This window comes from Monodelphis domestica, chromosome 2, assembly GCF_027887165.1.
Source record: "Monodelphis domestica isolate mMonDom1 chromosome 2, mMonDom1.pri, whole genome shotgun sequence".
In the NCBI taxonomy this organism is placed as follows: domain Eukaryota; kingdom Metazoa; phylum Chordata; class Mammalia; order Didelphimorphia; family Didelphidae; genus Monodelphis; species Monodelphis domestica.
The window spans coordinates 320,709,235-320,729,854 of NC_077228.1; the positions used below are offsets into that span (position 1 = coordinate 320,709,235).

General features: G+C 33.1%; 1 protein-coding gene across 12 annotated transcripts in view; it reads left to right on the plus strand.

Annotated features, from left to right (window-relative positions):
• The window catches only part of FAM135A (family with sequence similarity 135 member A), a 115,946-nt gene that overhangs the window by 26,717 nt on the left and 68,609 nt on the right, over positions 1–20,620 (plus strand). For all 12 annotated transcript variants that reach the window (XM_007484171.3, XM_056818449.1, XM_056818447.1 and 9 more), the window contains one exon: positions 3,870–3,949. In XM_007484171.3, coding sequence (XP_007484233.2) covers positions 3,870–3,949 — 80 coding nt within the window. The remainder of the gene's footprint in view (positions 1–3,869; positions 3,950–20,620) is intronic.

The following is a 20,620-nucleotide window of genomic DNA, read 5'->3' on the forward strand; positions in this document are numbered from 1 at the left end:
TACTATTGTGCTAAAAGAAATGACAAGCAGGATGATTTTAGGAAGACTTGGAAAAGAGTTAGATGAACTAATGCAAAGTGAAATGAGCAGAACCAGAAAAATATACACAATATCAGAAGTATTTTTTGATAAATACCTGTGAATGACATAGTTATTCTCAGTAGCACAATGATCCAAGACAATCCAAGAGACTCTCATGAAAAATGTCATTTACCTCCAAAGAAAGAGCTGAAGTAGTGTTTGAACACTGATTAAAATTTACTATATTTAACTTTGCTCCTTTTTTTTGTTTGAGAGTTCTTCCACAATATGACTTATGTGGAAAAATATTTTCTATGATTGCACTTATAAAATCTTTATCAGATTACTTACCATCTCAGGGAGTGAGAAGGAATGGGAGGGAGGAAGAGGTAAAAATAAAATTTTTATAACTGTTAAAATTGTTTTTACATGTAATTATGGGAAAATATAATAGAAGAATATGAGTTTAGAATGTTTTAAACAATAGTACAATTAGATGAATTCAGAACTACTTGAATAATTACTTTTAGAATCTGGCCATTAGTGGCTTAACATTCAGAAGATCTTCAGAATACTATTATTGGGAACTTATTATTTGTCCCTGTTCTGGTTAACACTTTGTCAGTTCCTTGGATAAAGGTGGTATGCCTCCTAATCCATTATTTAGATGATAACACAAAGTTAGAGAAATAGCAAAAACAATGGTAACAAAGTATCCAGAGGAGGACGATAAGGATTTTGTTGTGGGACTTGTATGATCATTCCATTTAAGGAAAGATCAAAGGTATTCAAAATGTTTTATCCTAGAGATGTATAAACTAGGAGGGATATGAAAGATATTTAAAGGGTGGTTGTAGGTACCTTTGATGCATTAATACCACTACTAGGTCTGTATCCCAAAGAGATAAAAAATGGGAAAAGACTTGCTTATTCAAAAATATTTATAGCTGCTCTTTTTGTGGTGACAAAGAATTGGAAACTAAAGGGATGTCCCTCAAGTGGGGAATGGCTGAACAAATTGTAGTAAATGATGGTGATGGAATACTATTGTGCTGTAAGGAATGATGAACAGGATGATTTCAGAAAGAGCTGGAAAAACCTACATGAATTGATATAGAGCAAAATAAGCAGAACTAGGAAAAAATTGTATGCAGTAATGGCAATATTATAGAACAATCAAATGTGATAGATTTGGTTACTAATAGTAATAAAATGATCCAGAACAATTCTGAGGGACTTATGACAAAGAATGCTATTCATCTCCAAAGAAAGAACTGTTATAGTAGGAATATAGATGAAAACATATGATTTATTACTTATTTATTTGTTTTTGGGTTTGGGTTTTATTCTTATATTATTGTGGAAATGTTTTGTGTTATAATACATGTATAACCCAGATTGAATTGCCAGCTCCAGGAGAGGGGAGGGAAGAAGGAAGGGAAATAATTTGAATGGTATAACTTTGCAAAACTTATGTAGAAAGTTGTTATTAAAATAAAAATTTAAAAATAAAGGACTGCAGGTTTTTAAGTGATTGTTATATGGACGGCAGAATGTAATTGTCTTTGGCTTCAAATGGAAGAATAGTAAAGGGTGCAAGATTAGGGATAGGGACTAGACTATTTCCTTGATGCAGGAAACCCCTAAATGAAGAAACTTAGATTGGCACCATCTCTACACTTTACAATCCTAAAAAGTTTTCTAGCTCTGAAGCGAATTAGAAAAACTTATTAAGTCCTATTGGTAATAATAAGAGATTTCTATTTCTTCATGATTAGGTAATACTTGCTTTGCTAAATGCTCTTCTAAAAGTACAGATTTTTAGATAAGACATTTAGAATAAGTGTTCTAATTATGTAAATCATTAAATTCAAGGAGGCTCCTTTTTAGTCATAAAGAAAGGAGAATATGCTTTTGGCCTATGTCATGATTCTTAACCTGGAGACTGATTTCAGCAGGGTTTGGGGTATGTGAAGTTTGTTTCTCATTTTAGGGGAGGTCTTTAAATTTGGATAGGAGGGAGAAAATTACACTTTTATTTTCAACCTCTGACTGAAATTTGGCATTTCCTTCAGTTATTTTAAAACACTTCAGAGAGGAGATCCAGGGATTTCACCAAAGTGCCAAAGGGGAATCTGTGACACAGAATGTTACAAAATCCTGTCACATTTTAGTTAAGTTTGTATTTCATTTTAAATCTTCCAAGTCTAAAGTTGAAAAATATTTTAAAATATAGATTTGGAAAGTCTGTTGTTCTAAAATTTTATTTTACTATGCCTACCTACTATGTGCAAAGAATCGTAAGGATAATTTCAATTCATAATCCAAACTTATTTATGAAACTTTCATATTTTAAAAAATGCTATTAATGTAATGTCTTGTAATAGTCTCAGAAATATTACAATATCAGGAAAATATTACTTAAGATGCTTTATTATATCCACTTATTATACAAAATACTTATCCAGGTTGTGAGTTGGGTGAGATTCATTATTATATAGTGTATGTAATAGCATACATTACTTTTAAAATATTTGGTAAGCGGTGTTAATGATAATTCACATTTCTATAGCTTTTTTAAGTTAAACATATAAGTTTACCTCCTAACAATCCCATGAGAGAAATAGTCCAAATATTATTCTTTTTTTTTTTTACAGATGAGATCAGAGTACTTAAGTGACTGGTCCATTAGAGTTTAAACTTCTTTCATACAGACTATTCCCTTTTTTATCTTGTGTCTCCAACATTTGACACAACAAGAGCACTTAATAAATGCTTGTTGACTTACTCACTGCCCATTTATTTATTGTCTCATAACTAATAAGCAGTGACATTTGGAAGTGAGGGTAGAGCCATGACAACATAAATGAGCATTTATGCCATTCTTCTGTAAGTAGATGTAGTCATGCTTCACATATGCGGTTTCCAGTTTGGGCAATTGAACAAACATAATTCAGAACACACTTGAACTATTAGTCTCTAGTCTCAAATCTCTAGTCTCAAGAATTCTCCAAGGTCTCTTTAAAGTCTCTGTCCTTCAATAATCTGTACTTGTTTTGGATCTTCCTGACTTTGGACCCCAAAGTTTATCCAACAACTTAACTTGATAGTCACCTCAGCTCCACCTATTCCTAGTCAAGAGTGGAGTTTAATTTTGTATAAATGAAGATAACCTGTCTATCAGTTGTCCCCTGTTATTTCTTTTTCCTTTTTTCCTCATACCTCTTCCATAAAACCTTGACTATAGACTCCTCATAATAATAATTTTTACATTTATTTTAATTTTCATATTGTTTATAAATATTTAGCATTAAAACTATAGTATAGAATCATGGAAAAAAATAGGCCTTAAAATTTAGAGTTCTGGTTCCAACAGTCACTAACTTTGTGATTTTAGAGAAGTCAGTTGCTTCTGTGAGCCTCAGTTTCCTTATTTATAATTAGATAAAAGAGACCAAATTACTTATAGGTTGGCTCCAAACTGATATTCTGTGGAAGCAAGATTTGAAGGACCAAATTAAATGATAAATTATACAACTTATCAGTAGGGCATATTGGGCCATAGTCATTGGTGACTTCTAATCTATACATAAGATTTTTCATTAAGATGACCTCTAGTAATCCTTTTTAACAAATATTTTTTGCCAAAATAGATGACTACAGTGAGATTATGTTCACATATACACATTCTGGTGCTTTACTTTTTGTCTTTAATTTTTCTTAATATATTCTCTTTACTAGTAATATCATATGGATTGATTAGTCCATTGTGAGGGAAAGATAAGGGTGAAAGAATTACAGTATTATTCGTTAAATCTGCATATCAAAATGATTTTTCTCTTCTTCAGTTTTTACCAGATTCGAGCCTCAATGAAAATTCCTCCAAGAATTCCACACAGATTAGAAGCTAGCTTGTTACATGCAACAGGTAAGCCAAGAAATATTTAAGTTTAAAAAGGGCAGGGTTTTAAAAATTGCAAGATGATAATATAAATATTTTTAGCCTTTAAAATAATTTATTGAGAGATACAATAGAACTACCTGATGATGCTGGTTTCTATGAAAAATAAAATTGTATGTTGTAAGGAGAAACGCCTTACATTGTGATAAATAGCCACTAGGATCTGGATAGAATATCTTTATGGAGTGAACTTCAAGGAAAAAGAAGTTCAGAAGTGAATATGTTAGAGGGTAGGCTTGAAAGTGGCTGTGAGGTGTAAAAAGCACAATTTCCCCACTTTCTTACCTTCTTTAAAGGGGAGCATGTTAGGACTGAACTGATGGCAATATAACCAAACTGACTAGGCTCAAGTGTCCTGGTGAGGTGACTTGATGCAATAGCTAATTTTATATGATTTTACATTGAATTCACAAGTTTTTTTTACATATTCTTTGATTTTTCATCATAAATCTGCTTAATCACATTACATCCAAAGTCCATTTTTCCAAATCTGTTTTTGATTATAAGCTGTAGGCTTTTAGTGAGAGATAAATGAGTTTCGTAGACCATCAAAAGATACTTTTCTCCAAATCTTGAATAAATTTCTCAACCGTTACAAGATATTGCATGATCTAAGGTCATTTTGCAGTATTCTGTCTTCATTTGGGAATTTTTATAATTCCGCATCTTATATCAGTATATTTAATTCCTTTTTTCACTGAGAACAAGACTTCCAGACCCACTGGAAATTTAAAAAATTTCTTCAAATATTGTTTGGGGTGGATATTTTATAGTCTGATAAGGATAATCAGATCTGCATAGAATCACTGAGACTACTACTTTACTTTTTTCTTTACTTTTATATACCTCCAGTTTAAGAATCTGAGTTAGGTGTTTTGTTTTATTTTTCAAACTGATTTTCTCAGTGTTACTTCAACTTAAAGAAATCTATTCTATATTTTGTAGAAATGAATAATAGTTCCACTGACTACCAGACTCCTTCAAAGATCTTTTTTTTTTTCTCCCTCCCCCCCTTTAGGATTAATTGGGCTGTTTTGCAACAATAGTTCATCAATTATCCTTGAAATGGTCTGACTCCCCCTCCCCAAAAGCTCCTGTAAGATATCTTAATAGTAGATGAAGTAGATCTTAATAATTACTTTTACATGTTTCCTGAATAGTATCTATTCTTAAAAACAACAACAAAAAAGCAATGATAGCATGATATCTAACACTAAACTTAAAGAACTAATTAAAAGTGGTAAAACCAGCTCAGACCAGTATTACATTTTCTGAATCAGTCTACTGACAATGGATACATATATGCATGATCATTACTGTCAGAAAATTAAACTATCTCAAAATTATTTCTTATTCCTAGTGATTCACCAAGTTAATGCCACCATGATTCCTTTATTTTATTTGACAGTGGCAGGATAGTGCTACGTACTAGGTCTAAAAGTCTTCTAAAGGTGGAGTAATTGTATCACCATAACTTAGTTTAATGATGCTAGTTAATCACATCCAGATCTTGTTTTTAATTAGCTATTATATTTTCATTTCAGTTGGCTTTAAATATAAAACTTGAATTATTTGATGTTCCATTTGACATTGTTTATATTTGTTGTGTTTATACATTTTTTTCATCAATTTTTAGAGTAGTGCAAATTCCATAGCACTTCTTTAGAGATTTTGTGTCAGAGAATAGGATTATAGGAAAACATGTAAATAGAAGTTTTTTAGCTTGAATTCCATTTGAAAAAAACACAAAGAGTAGGAGAAAAGAAGAATAAGGTATATAAGTCTTTGACTTCCATTATAATACTCCTTTTATATCTCATCAGGCCATAGAAGTGACACTAAGTATACAAAACCTGCCAGCCCAGAATAATCTTTGACAGGTCATTCCAGTGGTATGTCTTTTGGTGGGACTTTAAATACACTTCCAGCAATTGTCTGCCTCACTAAATTTAGGGAGGCTTATCATCAACAAAACATTGATAAACCAGAAGTGATACTTCTTTGGCTTAAGCACTCATAAAAGTACGTGAAAACTAAGAATGGAGGAGTCGCTCATGTTCTTTTACCATTATTTGTTCTGCGTTAATGAAGAAAATACACAGAAAAAATCATGTATCTTAGGATCAGAGGGTAGAAGAGACCTTAAAAGCTATCTAGTCCAACTTCTTTATTTTACAGATGAAGAACTGGGGCTCAGAAATGAATAATGACTTGCCCATTGTCATATAAAGAACAAGTAGCAAAGCTAAGATTCAAGTGCAGGTCCTCTGATCAAATTAACCATTCTTTCCACTAATCCGATTCAAAAAGAACTGAAAAAAACTTAAAAGTGTCTTTGCAGAAAATTAGGTTTAGCCTAGTATCTTACATAGTATGTGATAATAAACTCCTGATGGATACTTGACCTGAATTTTAAAGGTTACAGAATTTTAAAAAAATTTAGAAGAGAATGGAAAGAGATACCTTTCACAATTGTAACCTAGAGAAGAATTTTTTTTTTTACCAAAGGATAGAAGTGATCATAAAAGACAAAACAAACAGCATCTGTTACCAAAAAAAAAAAGAAAAGAAAAGAAAATTTAACTTTCATATAAACAACAAAGATGGAATAAAAGAGGAGATCAAATATCATTAAAAAGCCTGTTTTCTGAATTTTCTAGGTGTGGAAGAAAAATCTATTCTCTATTTAGGGCACAAGCCTTCCAGAGACTATTTAAATTTGTATTTAATTTTTGTATTTAAATTTTTTTTTAGTATTTAAATTTGTCTATTTCTAAGCATCTATATGCACAGATAGAAAAGTGGCTTTTTTTTTTTCAAAACCTAATTTCACAAGCCTTTGAAAATCTCTAAGCTGTTTTGGGAAAGGAATCTATAATATTCTCAAAGAAAAATTCTACATTAAGATTATAAAACTTTTTAAGATGAATACATTTTCCTGACAGTAAATGTTTTAATATCATTTATAGAATTCCTTCTTAGTGGCACTTAGGAATTTACTGTACCAGTTGTATTTTATTCTATGATGACAAGGCATCTTCTTTAAACTTTTAAACTTAAATATGTAGTTTATCATGTTAGCACACTGGTTCTGAAAATATAGAATATATAATTCTTCAGTGTCCTTAGTCCCAGGAAGCATTTGTGAAAGCAGAAGAAACACTGGTTTGGAATTTTTTTAAAAACCCTTACCTTCTTAGAATCAATACCATGTATTGGTTCCAAGGTAGAATAGTGGTGAGGGCTAGGCAGTGGGGAGTTAAGTGACTTCTTCAGGGTCACATAGTTAGGAAGTGTTTAAAGCCAGATTTGAACTAAAGGACCTCCCATCTCTAGGCCTGGCTCTCAAACTACTGAGCCACCTAGTGCCCCAACATGTTTGGAAATTTTTAAGTAACCATGCTAACTCTGTGACAGTGAATTATATACCATATGACCAGATTTAGTGTTTTTTCCCCATTTATACCACATGATTTCTTTGTATCTTATCTATAAATCTGTAAAATCATACATGTATTAGTTACCTGGTTGTCATGGAGAAAATGTTTTTAAAGCACTGTATGAATGTTAGTAGTTGTCATATAAAAACAGATATGCTCTTGTCAAAGTTAGCATTGTGAATAAAAATGGTAAGAAGGCAGACTTTTTATACAGGGACCTTTTTGATGAAAAGACAGTAGTCTAAGAATTTTGGAGATAACTTCTTCCCTTAGTAAAGTGGAACAGTTAGAAAATTCCATGCCCTTAATTCAAATTGTTTTGTTTTGTAGTAGAAGTCTCTCAACCAAAAAGTTGAAGAATGGTAAAAGTAACAACAGGGCTATATTTTGGTTAATTTATATATAATTAGTTATTATATTTTACATAATAACTATTTTAACATTTAAAATTTTTGCGACTTCCTAAAATAATCTTTGGTATACTGTACATCATCTTTTTGTATAATAAAATTTTCACTGTGCTCTCTCCTTATCTTATTATTATTCTTTATTAGTGTCTTTTCTTCTTGTATACTCCTTCCTCCTCCCTTTAATCTGTTTTTTTTTCCTTTTTGTATATATATTTTCCTTTTCTCAAGTAAAATCTTTGTCTCCTATCTTTGATTTATGTGGTAACTAGATTTAAAAAGTTTCTATGTCAGTTACTCTCTCTGGCAGTTGGCAGAGACACTCTCAGAGACTCTCTCAGGGCTGGAGGAGGTAACATCTTTGCCTCTCTCTGAGGGAAAGACCTGAAGGAGCTCAATGTTTTCCTTTCCCAACTTGGGAAACTGAATATCTATTGTGGTTTTATAGATTGTTTAACTGAGAAGATCAAAGAAAAACCTGGTCTTTGGTTTGTACTCTTGATTCTTGTTGAGACTCAACCAGCTAGCCTTTGCTATTTTATAATTTGAAGGTGAAGTTAAGATTTTTAAGGATAATAGTGGTAGTTTTTATTTTATATATATAGTATAAATTTGGGTTAGTCATATCAGGGACAAGTAGTGTAGCATGTGAAACACAAGATTAGAGGTTCCTTGCGGAACCAGGTAGTTTATTTGGGTGGATTTAGAATCCCTTTGAATTAGAAATCATTTATTTGTCCTTATATATTTCAATAAACATTTTATGTTTATAATAAAAGTCTCTTTAGGATCCTTGCACCTAACCCTGAATGGAAGTTCACATTTGAGCTTCACTTCACCACTGAAGATACTTTTGATTACCTCTATTGAAAGTATTCAAATATTTGAACCTGATTGGCGAGTTACACACTTTTGAAAAGTTTTGAACCTATATTGGATAGTTTTTCCATCTAAATATTTTATTTTTACAACTTGCCAAATTTATTTTTACACTATTCATTATTCATTACACTTTCATTTGAATGAAAGTGTTTGCTAGATACGATGCTTCATTAAGCAAGGTAAAAGATCAAACTTGAGGAATTATTTAGGTAGAGGTCATTGGAAATAAATTGCATTGCAGCTATAGTAAATTTCCTAGTGTAATATTGGAGTGATTTTTGTCTTTATATAAGAAAAATCTTCCTGACAATCAAAACTGCCTGGTAGTGAAATGAGCTGCCTCCTAAATAGTTATAACAGGTCTATTCATGATGTAAATTTTTGTGAATAGGCTGGATAACCACTTGTTTGACAAAGTTGTAGTGGAAATTCTTAATCATCTACTGTATGTATGGGTACAGTGGAGAGAATATTGTCTCTAGTCAGAAGATCAGGGTTATAGTTCCAGCTTGCCACTTAGTAAAACTCTTGAGACCTCGGTCAAGTCTTTACTCTTCTATGAAGTTGGAAAGTTTAATTAAGTGACTTTTAAAGTCACTTTTAACTTTGAACCTTATAAATAGTGGCATCATATGTCAGTTGCCATATATGTTAATTCCTAATACCACAGAATTTTTTGTATCTGATTCCTTTTCTTCATTCTTACAACTATCACTATAACCTCTTTGTTATATAATATCAGCAGTCTCCTAAATCTTACCTCAAGTTCCTTACTACTCCACTCCATCCTGCATGCAGTTAGCAAAGTAAAATTTCTTAATCACTAATCTGGACATATTACTTCCTATTCAAACTCAGTGGTTTTGTATAGCCTCTCAGATAAAATATAAACTACTCCACTTGTCTTTTAAAGCCTTATGCAACCTGGCCCCAAACTATTTTTCTAGCCTTGCTGAACATTTTTTGTCTCTTCTGTATTGTGTCATTCAGTCAAATTGGTTTCCTCTTTGTTCTTCATTCACTACATTCCTTTTTATCTCCCATTACTGAGTCTCTGCACTTGCTAGCTGCCATGGATGGAATGCACTCTCTCCTTACCTCAACCTTAAAGAGTCTCCCTCTTTTTATAAGACATGGCTTTCAAGCCATCTCTCTGCATGAAGCCTTTCCAAATCCTCTCAACTGCTATTGACTTATCTCCCAAACAACCTTTTATTTATTATTTTATATACTTTAATTTGTGTATGTACTTGTCTTCCCCAACTAGAATGTAAACTCCTTGTGACTGTTGATTGTTTCTTTGTTATATTTTCAGTTTACATAGTTCCTAGCACTTATAAGACACTTAAATGGTTGTTGATTGATTAAAGAAAGCATAGGAATATGGGAGTGGAATAAAAGGTATTGCAATAAAACATGTAAAGTCAATGCATTTGCCCTTAATTAATGAAGCTATGTACCGATTGTGAATTTTAGATTTACTCTACCCTGCTGTATTATTCACAGATGGAAACTATAGCAGGCATGTGTTCTTTAACAGATTTTAATGTAGATCTTACTGTGCCATCAACCACAAAAGGAAATTTTAGACTTTTATTTTTTTAAGAGAAAGAAGAAATTAAGAAAAGAAATTGGTTACATGAGTTTTTAGAGTTAGGTTTTCAAGTATGTATGTGTGCTTGACTACATAACACTAAATAAATGTAATATATTACTAAGTGAACTTAATTATCAAAAAGATGATGGCAAACCAAAAAAATGAATAAAAATTCCAGTAAGAAAACTTCAATAACTAGTAATCTTTCTGATGTATATAAATCTACTTAATCCATAAATGAATTAATGGCATCCTTGTTTAGGGTTATTAGTATTGGGTAATATCGCCCTAGTATTGATTTTGTATTGGTTGATATTGAGTTGTATTGGTAGGTTATCAGGTTAAAGATATCTGGTTGTTGGCTGTTGGAGTAATGGCTGGACTTGCAGTTGATAAAAGTCAACTAGAGACTGATATATTTTTAAAAAACTATTTATTTGAAACTATAAGAATAAAGGGAAAGGAAATAAAGAATAAAAAGGAAAACATTAAATATATATTCTTATATTATCTATATATTTCCCTAAATCTAATAAACTCTAACTGACATTGATCAATTGCTGTTCTTGTGTGATTACTGGATCCTCATGCAGGGGAAAGAAACCTCCCACAGCATTTTCTAATTCTGCTGTCTCCTGTTCCAGCTTAGTGACATTTTTCAGTTGCTCAATCATGTGGCCATAGCTCATTATAATCTCTTCTTAAGTAATTAATTTTCATATCCCTTTCCTTGTCTTTAAATTGTCTCATCTTTTGCATTGAAATCATATTTAGGATGTAAAATACACATCCTAATTAGAAATATCACTACTATCCCACAACCACCTAATCGGATCCACTGTAATAAATCTAGGAAACTTGGGCAGAGCAAACTAAATCTTGGCTCTGAAAATGATATACCATGTATATAGCTAGGAAAAGTTTTAGTAAAAAACTGTTTTCCCATGTTCTGATAATTAATGTTGAACCACATAGTTGTCATTTCTATTCCTAGATGCAGACCCTGTCTCTCACAGTTAGATTGTCTTGTGACAGTTGGGAGAAGACAGATCCTCAGTGCCCTCTGTGGTTGAAGGGGAAAAAAAATCAAAAACACTATTTTCTCCCCTTTTTAAAATAAGCAGTTGGTTTTAAAATAAAAGATTGTTATCCTATTAGGTTCACCAGTTTTAATAGGGAATATCACCCTAAGTACTGATTTTGTATTGGTTGATATTGGGTTGTATTGGTAGGTTATCAGGTTACAGATATCTGGTTGTCAACTGTTGGAGTAATGGCTGGACTTGCAATTGATAAAAAAGTCAACTGGAGACTGATATATTTTTTTAAACCCTATTTATTTGAAACTATAAGAATAAAGGGAAAGGAAATGATGAAAAGAAAAATATGAAATATATTCTTAAATTATTTTTATATTTCCCTAAATCTAATAAACTCTAAATGGATCCCAAACCCCAAAACTAAAACCCCGAGAGGAGCACCTTCTGCCTGAAACCAGGCCTACTCTAAGCTCCTTAATCTATCTAAAATATATTTCCTATCTGTATACACCACACTAATTATAAAATTCCTTATATTATGTCTTCAAAGTTTAAGTTAAGATTTATCTGTCTCAGTCTCCAAACCTCCAGCTGTGACAAGAAAACAGTCACTGCAGACTCAAAGACTTGAGTTGCCCTTTCCTGCTCCCTGCTGAATAGTCAGAGAAGCAGTCAGTCCCACTCTGAATCTTCTTCAGTAATTTTCAACCACCAGATATTAGTCCTAACCAGCTATATCCAAAATCCTCCAAGAATATCCAAGAGGAAAATACCAACCAACCACTCTTGAGCTTCAAACCCCAAAATGTGTCTGTTATAATCCCAACAGCCTTACCTTGGGCATTTCTTGGAATTCTGCCCCTCTGACCTCCTAAACATTCCATAGAGATCTTAAAGTACCCTCCAGAAATCTCAACTTACTTGATACAACCTACATCTGACTACATTCTATTCTTACCTCGGCTAAATAATAAATAACTCATTACAATAGGAAATAATCAGGCTTTTAACAATGATATAATAGACCACACATATTTGTAATAATTAAAGGCATTGTAGAGGATTGAAGAAATACAGGGAATAAGGAAGGGTTTGTAACAGGGAATGGAGGAGTTGAAGGGAGAGAAGGAATATGGCTGCTGGTGAGGTAAAAGGAGATACCCCATGCTGAGAGGATATCTTTGAAAATTGGGGTTCCTGAGAAATGGGCCACCTATGATAGCCTGAGGGAATGTCTTCTCTATTGATTGATGTTGAAGATACCCCATGGCAGGTAAGCACAGACTCTCCTGAGAAACAAGCCTTCCCCCAGACCAAGGTTGCCCGCAGGGGTCCAATAAGGACCATCCATGGTTGAATGACTGTCCTTGAGTTCTGCTTCTTCTTTGTACCCCTGAAATGATAGTCCTCTTATCTGACTGTGGTTTATTAAAATAAAGATGAATTAATAACAAGTTTGGATTGGGAGATATCAGGGTAGAGGGAATAAAGATTTCCCTATACTTTTCCCCAGATGGGATTTGAGTCTCTCAGCTTTTGAGCTGAGGCCAAGCCTCGCAGGCTGGTGGAGGGTTTCTTTTATTTTTGTCTATGCTATATCTATGCTAGCTTTCTTAAGTTCAAAGTCTTTAGCAATATACAGCAAGAGGAAGAAAAGGTTCTGACTTTCAGAGTTGGTTGGGCCTGTCTCTTCGGGCTGATGCCCCTAAAGATTGGCCTTACAGTTCAAACTGCTCAGCTCAAATCCTTTTGTTTGATGACATGATCACAAGAATCCAGGTAGAGCACACAGTTGGGAAAGATCCAGGAATATCCAGATATAGGGAGAGAGTGCTCCTTCCAGTCCAAGGGCCAGGAAAGAGGGGAGTCCCAGGAGACCAACTGTCCCTCTACAAGTTCCCCTCCCTCCACCAACTGTCATTCTTGTCAATATCTTCTCTCTAACATTCCAACTGCTATTTGTTCCACCTGAGTGGCAGAAAGTTAAAAACTTACTTCAGTTTTCCTTTCCACAGTATTCAACATCATACAGTTGACTAAAGTGTAGAAAATACAAGATTTCATTACCCTTATTGTTTGTAGATTGCTTAAAGCTTTTGATTGGGTAAAGCAAAATGCCACATTAAAATCTCCCTTACAGTGTGTTTTTTTCCTGGGCATTACAGTTGTGGTGAGAGTTCTTGAAAGCTACATCAACAGATATCATCATCATAACTTTTTGATCATTAATATAAGACAAGGCAAAAAAAGATATGAATATTTGGCAAAGGTGTTTGCCATTGTCATGTAGAAGAGTACAAGATGAAGAATGTTTTCCTGTGATTGGTGAAGTACTCTGTATTCCTGTTTGTTGGTGACATTGTTCTGGTTTCATTAACCTCAAAAACATTGCAGTATCTAATAAAGGAGGTCCATAACAACTCTAGATTGTTTGGATTAACCATCTAAAAGGAAAAAACAAGTGGATGAACACTGCCTATTGTGCAGACCTATTATCAGATGGATAGCCTATGTATCTTATGCTTTTCACATCAGCATTTTTCTATATTCTATATTATTCTGTATAATTTTCATTTATTCCCTGGGATATATTTCTTCTTCATACCCCTTTCAGAGAATAAATACCTCCCTAACATCTAATCCCCTCTCACTAAATATTTTGTATTTTATTGCCAAATATTTGTTTTGAACTTATTCTGTGTGTCTCTCCTATACTGGTATATGTCTCTCCCAATAAACATTAAGCTCCTTGAAAGCAGAGATTTTTTTTTCCCTTTTATATCATTGTTCCCAAGCCCATAGTTGGCATTTAATAATGCTTCATCCTGGATTGTTTTTGGTTTGTTTGTTTTTAAACCTTACTTTCCATCTTAGAATCAATACTATATATTGTTCCAAAACAGAATTAAGGTTTAGGCAATAGGGGTTAAGTGATTTGCACAGGGTCACAAAGTGAGGAAGGGTCTGAGGCCTGATTTAAACCTGGGACCGTCCATCTCCAGACCTGACTCAATCCACTGAGCCACATAGCTTCCCCCTTTCCTGATGGATTCTTGATTGACATCCTAGGTGCTAGACATAATGAACTGAATTTGACTAGTTATTTGTTGCATATAGTATTTTAATGCATCTACTTTTTGTTAATTTAAATATTAATATTGATCAAAGACAGTCACATTTTTAAAAGCTACAAAAATTAGCCTGTAAATTGTTTATAGTTGCATCAGTGCTATGACTGAGGTGACTAATGCACCTATCTAATAAATCTCTTGGCAACTAGATGGCACAGTAGATAGAGTGCCAGGCCTAGAGTCAGGAAGAACTGAGTTCAAATGCGGTCTCAGACACTTACTAGCTGTCTGATCTTGGGCAAATCACTTAACCTTGTTGACCTAAATGAGTTGGATAAGGGAAGGGCAAACCATTTCTGTGTCTTTGTCAAGAAAATCCCAAATGACACTAATGTATTGTCAGTGGAGTTGTGAACTGATCCAACCATTCTGAAGGCAATTTGGAACTATATCCAAAGGGCTATAAAACTGTGTATATCCTTTGATACAATAATGCCACTACTGGGTCTGTAACCCCAAAATATAATAAAAGAAGGGAAAAGAACTTTCCTGTACAAAAATATTTATAGCTGCTCTCTTTGTAGTGGCAAATAATTGGAAATTGAGGGGATGTCCCTCTGTTGAGGAATGGCTGAATAAATTGTTATACATGTTAGTGATGAAATACTATTGTGCTGTAAGAAATGATAAGATGATTTCAGAAAAAACTGGAAAGATCATTGGAAACTGATGCAGAGAGAAATAAGCAGAACTGGAAGAACACTGTACACAATAAAAACAATATTGTATGATAATTATCTATGAAAACTTGACTACTCTCAGCAATGCAACGATCTGGGACAATCCTGAAAGACTTATGACAGGGAATGCTATCCATCTCCAGAGAAAGAACTGTTGGAGTCATATTTCACATCAGTGTATTTATGGTCTTATTTGGGGGTTTGGTTATGTGTGAGTGTGCTCTTACAACAGTGACCAATATGGAAGTATGATTTCCATGACAATTAAAAAAAGAAAGCTAAGATCCTTAAAAAAAAATGTCCTAAAATGAGTCAGGAAGAGTCAGACACAACTGACTCTTTTTTAATTAGAATGATGATCACTTTTTATTTTTTAAGTTTTTGTTTAATTAATAAATTTAGACTATTTTCCCATAGTTACATTAATCATGTTCTTTCCTTCCCCTCCTCCTAACCCTCTCCCATAGCCAAGGAGGAATTCCAATTGGTTTTACATGTATCATTGATCAAGACCTATTTCCATATTATTATTTGCAATACCCAGGGTGATCGTTTAGAGTCTACATTCTGAATCATATCCCCATAGAACCATTTGATCAAGCAGTTGTTTTTCTTCTGTATTTCTACTCCCACAGTTCTTTCTCATAAGTCCCTCAGAATTGTCCAGGATCATCGCTTTGCTGCTAGTACAGAAGTCTATTATATTCTATTGTGCTACGGTGTATCTGTCTCTGTATATTCTCCTGGTTCTACTCCTTTCACTCTGCATCAATTCCTAGAGGTCGTTCCAGTTCACATGGAATTCCTCCAATTCATTATTCCTTAAAAGGAATAGCATAATAGTATTTCATCACCAACAGATACCACAATTTGTTCAACTATTCCTAAATCGAAGGGCATCCCCTCATTTTCCAATTTTTTGCCACCACAAAGAGTGTGGCTATAAATATTTATGTACAATTCTTTTGCCTTATTATCTCTTTAGGCTATAAACCCAGAAGTAGTATGGATCAAAATGCAGACAGTCTTTAAAGTCCTTTGGACATAGTTCCAAATTGTCTTCCAGAGTGGTTGGATCAATTCACAACTCAACCAGCAGTGCATTAATGTCCCAACTTTAATTTATTTAATTAAATTTATTTTTAATTAATTAATTAAATGTAATATAATTAATATAACATATATAATTAATTAATTTTTTGATTGATGTTCCCTCCAATATTTATTGCTTTCCTTTACTGTTGTATTAACCGATCTGCTAGGTGTGAGGTGGTATCTCAGAGTTATGTTGATTTGCATTTCTCTGATTATAAAAGATTTAGAACACTTTTCATGTGCTTCTTGATAGTTTTGATTTCTTTATCTGAAAATCGCCTACTCATGTCCCTTGTCCATTTATCATTTGGGGAATGGCTTGATATTTTTTGTATAATTGATTTAGATCCTTATAAATTTGAGCTTTTCTCAGAAATTTTTGTTATAAAGATATTTTCCCAATTTGTTGCTTCACTTCTAATTTTGGTTGTATTGGTTTTGTTTGTACAAAAACTTTTCTAATTTAATGTAATCAAAATTATTTATTTTACATTTTGTAATATTCTCTATCTCTTGCTTGATCTTAAAGTCTTTCCTTTCCAATAGATCTGACAAGTAAACTAGTCCATGTTCACCTAATTTACTTATAGTTTCCTTCTTTATATTTAAGTCATTCTTGTCCCAAAAGCTGAGATCTTTGGGTTTATCAAACACTAGATTGCTGAGTCATTTACCCCAAGTCTGTTGCACTGATCCTCCCTTATGTCTCTTAGCTAGTACTATATTATTCTGATGACCACTCCTTTATTGTACAGTTTAAGATCTGGTACTGCTAGGTGTAACTGCGAAAATGTGGGTTTCAAGACTGTGAATTGCCAAAACTGTAAAAGATAATTTTTAGTGTCTTGATTTAAATAAAAAATAAGTGTTTGCCATGGGAAAAAATCCCAAATATGAAAATACCCAAGTCAGCTCGGTTTTATGGAGATTTTAATTAATACAAATGAAGGAAGTAAGGGAAGGGAGAGAGAGTAGAGAGTAAGAGAAAATAGCATGAAGGGCCTAGGCCATTTGGAGCCTTAAGAGAGACTAGTCAGTTTTAATCACTCACCACAAGATCATCCTAAAGCAAAACTCCAGTCCTTCACCAAAATCCTCAACTCCTGAACTGAGTTCAGAGACCCAGCTCCTCCAACTAACTCCAAACTCAATCTCCCACCTCCACAGAGAACTCCAAACTGAGTCCAACTAGTCCAACTAGAACTCCAACTAGTCCAAACTCCAACTCCCTCAGTTTCGAACTCTCCTTCCTTTTAAAGAAATTTTCTCTTGTGTCACCTCCCCTAAATTTTCACATCTACCAATCACAGTAGACGTTTTCCCCTGGACTGACCATTCTTAGTTCACATCTTCTTTTTGTCATCACCTCTGATTAGATTATATCTTCTGAGTATTTCACATCTCTTTGCTAAGCTTGCCCTTTGTAAGTTGCTTGACCTTTTAGTGATTAATTTAACCTTTATAGGTACTTAGTACCCTTTTGTATTAGATCTAAAAATAGACCTAGCTTAAGGTTCTAGCTTTACTATAAGTATGAGTTAGGGACTTTTCATTGTTACATCAAGAGTTTACAACTTTATCTTCCCCTAAGGCACTGTCTGATCAGGGAGGAGTAATTTTTAAAGTTCTCACATTGTTACAATAGGGGAATTTGCTTAACCAAATCTTCTAAGGTACATTTTGAGCAGTTTTAAGATTCACATAGGCCCACATCCTTCACATTTTTTTCATTATTTCCCTTGATATTCTTGATCTTTTGTTCTTCCAAATGAACTTTGTTATGATTTTTCTAATTCAGTAAAGAAGTTTCTTGGTAGTTTGATAGATATGGCACTGAATAAGTAAATGAATTTGAATAGGATTGTCATTTTTATTATATTAGCTCATCCTACCCATGAGCAAGTAATGTATTTCCAATTATTTAGATCTAGTTTTAATTGGGTGGAGTGTGTTTTGTAGTTGTGTTCATAATTCCTGTGTTTGTCTTGACAAATAGATTCCTAAATATTTGATATTATGTAGGATGATTTTAAATGGGATTTCTCTTTCTAACTCTTCTTACTGAGATATGTTGGAAATATATAGAAATGCTAATGATTTATGTAGGTTTATTTTGTATCCTGCAACTTTGCTAAAGTTGTTGATTATTTCAACTAGCTTTTTAGTTGCTTCTTTAGGATTCTTTAAGTAGATAATCATATCATCTGCAAAGAGTGATAGTTTAGTCTCCTAGTTGCCTATTTTAATACCTTCAATTTCTTTTTCCTTCTCTGCTACTGTTAGTGATTCTAGTATATTGTTAAATAATAGAGGTGAAAATGGGCATAATTTCACTCCTGATCTTATTGGAAAGGCTTCTAATTTATCCCCATTGCATATGATGTTTGCTGATGGGTTTAGATATATGCTATTTATTATTTTTAGGAAAGGCCCTTCTATTCTTATACTTTCTAATGTTTTCAATAGGAATGAGTGTTGTATTTTGTCAAAGGCTTTTTCTGCATCTACTGAGATAATCATGTGATTTCTGTTGGTTTGGTTGTTGATATGTTCAATTATGTGGATGATTTTCCTAATATTAAACCATCCTTGCATTCCTGGTATAAATCCCACCTGATCATAGTGAATAATCCTCATGATCACTTGCTGGAGTCTTTTTTGCTAGTACTCCATTTAAGACTTGCATCGATGTTCATTAAGGGGAATGATCTGTAGTTTTCTTTCTCTGTTTTTGATCTGCCTGGCTTTGGAATCAGTACCATATTTGTTTCATAAAAGAAATTTTGTAGAACTCCTTTGCTTATTTTGTCAAATAACTTCGTATGGTATTAGGATTAGTTGTTCTTTAAATGTTTGATAGAATTCACTTGTGGATCCTTCAGGCCATGGGGATTTTTCTTAGGAAGTTCTTTGATGGCTTATTCAGTGTTTTTTCTGATATAGGATTATTTAAGTAAGTATTCTATTTCTTCTTCTGTTAACCTAGGCAATTTACATTTTTGTAAATAGTCATCCATATCACCTAGATTGCCATATTTATTTCCATATTATTGAGCAAAATACTTTTTAATAATTATCTTAATTTCCTCTTCATTAGAGGTGAGGTCTCCCTTTTTCATCTTTGATAATGTTAATTTGGTTTTATTCTTTCCTTTTTTTCCTTAAATGAACCAGTATTTTATTTGTTTTTCAAAGTACCAGCTTCTAGTATTATTTATTAATTCAATAGTTATTTCATTTCAATTTTATTAATTTCTCTTTTAATTTTTAGAATCTCTAATTTAGTTTTCATCTGGGGATTAAAATTTTTTTTTGTTTAGAGTTTTTTAATTTGCATGCCCAATTCATTGATCTCTTCCCTCCTGATTCATTAATATATGCACTCAGGGATATAAATTTCCCCCTGAATACTGCTTTTACTGGATCCCATAAATTTTGATATGATGTCTTCATTGCAATTCTCTTTAGTGAAATTATTGTTTCTACGATTTATTCTTTAACCAACCAATTTTGGAGAATCATATTATCTAATTTCCAATTAACTTTTTATTTGCCTCTCGATGTACCCTTACTAATTATTATTTTTATTGCATTATCATCTGAAAAGATTGCATTTATTATTTCTGCTCTTTTGTATTTGTTTGCCATGCTTTTATGCCCTAGAACATGTTCAATCCTTGTGAATGTACCATGTGCTGCTGAAAAGGTGTATTCCCTTTTGTCTTATTCATTTTTCTACATATATCTATTAACTCATTTTTCTAAGATTTCATTCACATCTGTTACCTCTTATTTATGTTTTGGTTTGACTTATCTAGATGTGATAGAGGAAGGTTCAGGTCTCCCTCTAGTATAGCTTTACTATCTTATTTCCTCCTTGAGCTCTAGGAGTTTCTCCTTTAAAAAGTTGGATACTATACCATTTAGTGCATATATGTTGAGTACTGCTATTTCTTCATTGTCTATACTGCCTTTTATCAGGATGTAATTACTTTCCCTATCTATTTTAATCAGATCTATTTTTAATTTGGCTTTGTCAGATATCATGATTTCCCCTGGAAGTACATAGTCAAGTTTTATTGAGTTGGTAATCCTTGGTTGTAGACCCATTTCTCTTGCCTTTCTGAATATCATACTCCAAGCCTTGCAGTCCTTTAGTGTGGAGGCTGCCAGATCCTGTGTAATCCTGATTGGTACTCCTTGATATCTGAATTGTCTCTTTCTGGCTTCTTGCAATATTTTCTCCTTAGCTTGGAAGCTCTTAAATTTGGCAATTACATTCCTGGGGGTTGTCTTTTGAGGATTTAATGTAGAGGGTGATCTATGGACTCTTTCAATGTCTATTTTACCCTCTTGTTGAAGAATG